Source organism: Hippocampus zosterae, chromosome 3 (assembly GCF_025434085.1).
Source record: "Hippocampus zosterae strain Florida chromosome 3, ASM2543408v3, whole genome shotgun sequence".
Taxonomy (NCBI): Eukaryota; Metazoa; Chordata; class Actinopteri; order Syngnathiformes; family Syngnathidae; genus Hippocampus; species Hippocampus zosterae.
This window is the reverse complement of record NC_067453.1, coordinates 14,274,101-14,279,882: the sequence shown is the minus strand read 5'-3', so window position 1 is coordinate 14,279,882 and position 5,782 is coordinate 14,274,101. Positions and strand designations below refer to the sequence as shown.

Sequence of the window (5,782 nt, the reverse complement as noted above, 5' to 3'; positions counted from 1 at the left end):
TTTCTTTGCTTTTGTTGAATCTCTCTCTATAGATGCCTATCTATATAGCTATAGATAGATATCTTTCTCCATATATCTATGACTAACTCTATAGAGATGGATCTCTATCCTGTATATCTATCTACAGTATACTGTATCTATATGCACACCCACACAAAGACCTTGAAAAAAAGTACTGTAAATGCTACAAAGCAATTTAATGCATTTCAATAACGTGTTTTCACTCATTGTGGGGATTACTGTGTACACATAATATACAGGTAAATTAAAATACTGTATACACAGTACCTATTTATACATACATAGAGACGAACTGAATATACATGTACAACACCTATACAGTTTCTTGTGAAAGAATGTGGCCCCCTTGAACTTTTTGCTACATTTCAGGCTTCAAGCAAAGATAAATTGTTTTTTTTCTTTCTGGGTGCAGGATTACCACCAAGTGGGTTCACACGAGTGAAGTGGAAAAAAATTCATACATACAACCAAAAAACGCACAAAATAGGGTCCTGCTCAGTATTAACTCAGGGAGGCCGAAAAGTTTTGAATGCGCCAGTGTGTGTATTCATGCTATTTTCAAAAACTACACAGATGTGAGATTCAGGAGAAACATATTTCCATCTTTATTCATAAATATCACTACAGTATGAATATAAAACATCTTAAATTACCGTTACTTTTTTTTAAAACAAATACTCAAGACTATCGTTGGAAGCTGCTCATGAGAAAAAAATCCACTGAACAGTTTTTTTTTTGCTTCTTTGTTGCATAAAGCCTTAATAACCATCAGCCAAAAGGCCGCAGTTCTGGGGCATAGTGACTTTTCATTTTGTGTGGCGTCCTCTCGGAACATCGCCGCCGCATTCTACACAATGTATAAACAACTTCAATTTGAAGTACAAAATTATTCCATACAAAAATATTGCTTGTTAAAAAATACAAGAACCAAAAAAGGAGTACAAATTCCAGGAGCTATGCCGGCCTTAAGAATAAAAATGCCGACCTATTATTACCATGATTTTTTTTTTTGTACCAAGGGCAGAATTTGTGCTGGAGTTGTAAAAATATGCAAAGTTAACATCTAGTACTGAGCTGTAGGCACTGCTGTGTGTGTGCGGGAGAGGTAGCTAAACAACTGTACACGCGATTAAGTTGCTCCAGCCAATCTCAGCTGACTTTGGGTCGGAAGTGGGAGCATACCCTGGACTGGTTGCCAGCCAATTACAGGGCACATACACTGTAGACCAGAGATGCCCATGTCCAGTCTTGTTTTAGATTTCTCTCTCATCCAACACATGATCAGGATTATTATCAGGCTTTGGGAATGCTTGCTGATGAGCTGATCGTTCAGGAGAGATGGAGGAGGTGGACATCTAAAACAGGCTGGATGGGGGTTCTCGAGGACCGGACTTGGGCACCCCTGCTGTAGACAAACAAGCTGACATTCACACTTATGGACAATTTAGTCTTCAATTAACTTGCGTAAGCACGGGGAGAACATGTAAACTCCACATCGGAAGGCTAGAGCTGAGATTTAAACCCTGAACATTTGATTGAGAGGCAGATGTGCTAATGACTAGCCTGCAGTGCTGCTGAAAAAAAAAAAAAATTAAATAGCGCTTCTATTGATCTGGGTCACAGGTAGGCATGGGCTGATTATCGGGTTGACAGTTTACGCGGTTTCAAAAACTCAAGGTTTAAGAAAAAAAAATGCCAGCAGCCCAAGGACAACATGAGTAGCCCACTGGGTCTACTTTAACAATAATAGCTCAAGAGTGATGGGACACTTAATGAAAAGATTTAAAACAGAAGAACGTCAATTACTTATTTGAATATGATACACATTTCTTCTACACTGTATATTCTATATTGGAATCAATGGAATTTTTTTTTAATAAGGACTTTTTTTTTTTTAATCGATGAATCAAATCAAATGTTTTTTTCTTAGCTCACTATCGATTCATAAAACCATGAATAGATCCTTTCAATACTGTACATCTTTCCCCCCATAAATTCATGAGACTTCTCGCATCACGCGAGATCTCATCACCATGCGAGAGTAGCGTATCAAAACAACATGGCAGAAGTACTTGAAGCAGTGCCAACACGCTTGAAGGCAAATGTCTGGAGGTTTTGGGGTCTTCAAAAATATGAAGACAGCAAGAACTGAAACTTTGTCAGTCAGGAATGTAAATGTAATGAGATTACGGTGTGTTTTTGCCACTTTATTTACACAGCCTGCCCTGTGGTTGGAATTGATTTATTTAATGAACATGTTATATTCAATAAAGCATACATGATTATTTTTATCATGTGTTTTATTGCATTGGGTTAAATTATTAATGTAGCTATTCGTATATTATATATTAATACTAATGCACCACGTTAGAGCATAGGGTTTCTACTATTTCTAACGTTGCTTGTCCTAGGAATGTATTGCATATGAAAGTGAAATCGGTACTGCGTGAAATCCTTAACTGAATCGAAAATCAGTCAAAGTAAATCGAATCGATTTTGGAAATCTAAATCGATAACCAATCCAAGTTTTTATTTACTTAAATAATTTTCAAAAAGGTTTTAGAGCTGTAAATGTAATACTGTGATGGCATGTATTTGCTCATGGTTATCATACCATCAGAATCTAACCCATGCCTAGTCACAGGTGAGTTCAGCGCAACCCCTGTCCTGGTGGCCAGCCAATCACAGGGCGCATATACTCTAGAAAAACAAACACTCACGCATATGGACAATTTAGTCTTCAATGAAGCCAATATGTTTTGGAATGTGTGTGGGAGCCAGTGTACCCCCGAGTCAACAAATGCAAAAGGCGAGAGATGGACAAATGTCTCGCCGCGCTCTCCCTCAATAGTTTGGTATCCGTGGAAAGTTGTTTTCACCTGACGCGCTCACTGTCGGTCATTTGCCACAAACCCAGATTGAGCACCTTGAGGCAGGGCAACTGTGTGATCCTCTCCAGGCCCCTCTTGGTGATCTTGGTGCATCCATACAGGTCGATGCCCGTCAGCTGCGTCAGGTGGTCGGCGATGAGCTCCAGGCCCTTGTCGGTGATTCGCACGCACTGTCCAATGTTGAGCGTCTTGAGTTCGTGCATCTGCCTCACCATGCGGTTGATGCCGTCGTCGCTCACGTGGCACGAGCACAAAGACAGTGACTTGAGCCGGTAGAGGCCCTGCGCCATGTAAGCCAGGCTTTGGTCACCGATCTTGTCACAGAAGGACACGTCCAAGCCCGACAGACGCAGCGAGCCCATGGCCAGGTGCATGATGCCTGTGTCACTTATGTTGTCGCACGAGCGCAGGTTGAGGCTGCCAAGCTGGCTCATGCGGGACACGTGGATCATGCCGGCGTCCGAGATGCCGCCGCAGAAGCTCAGGTTGAGCATCTTAAGCCCACCCAGGCCCTTGGACACATGCTTGAGTGACAGGTCTGTGAGCTTCTGGCAGTCCTGCAGCGTGAGCTTCTCCAGCGCCAGGCAGCCTTCCGCCTCACTGCGCGTCATGCCTGAGAGGTGCCCGATGCCCACGTCTGACACGTGACGGCAGCTGCGCAGATTGAGGCTCTTCAGCCGGCGCAGCCCCCAGGCCACCTGGAGGAGCCCCATGTTGGTGATGTTGCTGCATCCGCCCAACTCCAGAACCTCCAGGTTCTTCAGGTACCGGGCGATAAGGTCCAGACTAGAGTCGCTGATCTGCTTGCACAGGCTCAGGTTGAGAACCCGCAGCGACAGGATGTCCTGCACGAAGGCATGGCCCAGCCCGTTGTCTGTCAGGTTGAAGCAGCCGCACAAGTTCAGGCTCTCGATATGGGGCATCCCCTGAATCACGTAGCTCAAACTGCGTCTCAAGCTGAGGATCTGGACCTTTTTGATGCCCCTCGCCTGCAGGCTGGGAAAGAGGGAAGGGTTGGCCCGGCGTAGATGCAGTTTGGCTTCCACCCCCCGCCACACCGACTTGTGGTAGGATGCGTCCCTCCACGCCGCGCACACCTGGGCCACCCGTCCTTTGTTTTTCACGTCCAGGTAGCTGAAGATGATGGCCAAGATCTCAGGGAAAAGGCACGAAACATGCGTCTCCATTTCAAACATGAGGAGAGGGAGGAGGCGAGGAAAACAATGCGGTCGTTGTTAGCCCACGAAAAACTTGAGTGCTAAGGCGTGGAATGAAATATTAAGCAGTCCATCTCACACTCGTCTTGTTGCCGTTCAAATATATAAAGGCATAAAATGAGTCCTGAAGAGGGAGGGGGGGAATATTTACCGAGCCGTCCAGCGAGGTTAATGACACCAAGCTAGTTAGCATAAGGCGGCTAAGCGTTCCACCAGCCTTCCGCGAATAACGTGTCCTTTAGTCCATCTCTTCGCACTCAAAAAAACAAAATAACCCCCCGCGCTTTGCGGCTCGTGGAAACGTATTATAAATCAAATTTCTTGTAAGCCGGTCTGCTGTAGCTCTGCCACTTCCGGAGACATTTCCAGATGCCGGCCCAGAGCCTGATTGACTAAAGTCAGTTAGCTTCAAGCCCGGCTAGTTGCTAAACCAGCGACACCGAGTGGAGGAAAGGGAAGCTACACTATCGCAGTTGGAAAGTTGTCATAAACAAGTGGGGACATTGGAGACACATGACAACTTTTTTTTATTTTATTAACTTTGTCCAATTTTATCAGGGGAAAATGGCGAACGTATGCTTAGTGCTTTCATTATACGTCATGTACAACGACAGTATATGACTCTGTGTTGTCGTACCAAGACTGGCCTATAGAAGAAAGTACAGAACCACAGGGGCACCCGGACTGCCAAGAAACATAAAAGAAGAAGAAAGTGTAGCAGTAAAAGAAGAAACGCTTAGCTAACTGTAAGCTTATCTGGTAACTATATTGCGGTTGCAAACTTCTCCTTTTTCATTGAATTTCTTCTTGCACTGAAAGGTTTGTGAAACGCGTTAGATGATCAAATATATATAATGAAATTGTTACTTTAAAACGTATTGAAAAGTTTACAATTTAATTTTATTGGTACAATAAATCATTTTACAAATATTTTTACGTACTGTATTTAGTAAATAATTGGTTAATTATTCATCATTAAAATAGATAATGGTCTCTTGAGCTATTTTCTACAATCTTCTCAAACAAATGTGAACTTTAAACATGTTTTGGGGGAATGACTGATCTATGCCTTTTATTATTATTATTATTATTGTGATTATTATTATTATTATTATTGTTGTTGTTGTTATATTTGGTGTAAATGCCAATAATGATTTTTCTCCGGAGCTAATCTTATTTAATTGTAGTTTATTCTGTATGTTATGCAGTAATAATAATAATAATAATATACGTGTGTTATTGTTGGAAATGAGTTTCATGTTACATTATTGAGGAAATTAAACAAAACACAATACGAGAGTAATTATTGATAATAATAGCTTTGAATAATTTTTCTAAGCTCCTCCTAAATGAATGTATTTTATTTTGAAAGAATGCCCTTTCGTAATTAGCTGAATCTGAAACACTTGTATGTTACAGTATGTTTGATTTTTTACCGTGTTTCATTAACGCCCCCACCCCCTCACACACACACCCCAAAGCGTTCATTAAAATAAAATGTTATCAGCTCAACGATTTTGGATGCAGACGTTGCATTTACCCACCAGAGGGAGGCACAAACCACTAACCGATGAAATATGTTTTCCCCTTTTTCAACTACCTGTCCTCGTCACACAAAAGCGCCCCGTTTCAATAGAAACGTCACGTCTTGTG

The 5,782-nt window shown here is 42.2% G+C and overlaps 1 protein-coding gene across 1 annotated transcript; it reads right to left on the bottom strand.

Annotated features, from left to right (window-relative positions):
* Positions 1–597: 597 nt before the first annotated feature.
* Positions 598–4,582, bottom strand: LOC127598144 (F-box/LRR-repeat protein 14-like). Its single transcript, XM_052061760.1, has one exon. It carries the CDS (start codon positions 4,106–4,108, stop codon positions 2,897–2,899), a length of 1,212 nt encoding a protein of 403 aa, XP_051917720.1. The 5' UTR covers positions 4,109–4,582; the 3' UTR covers positions 598–2,896.
* Positions 4,583–5,782: the final 1,200 nt, after the last annotated feature.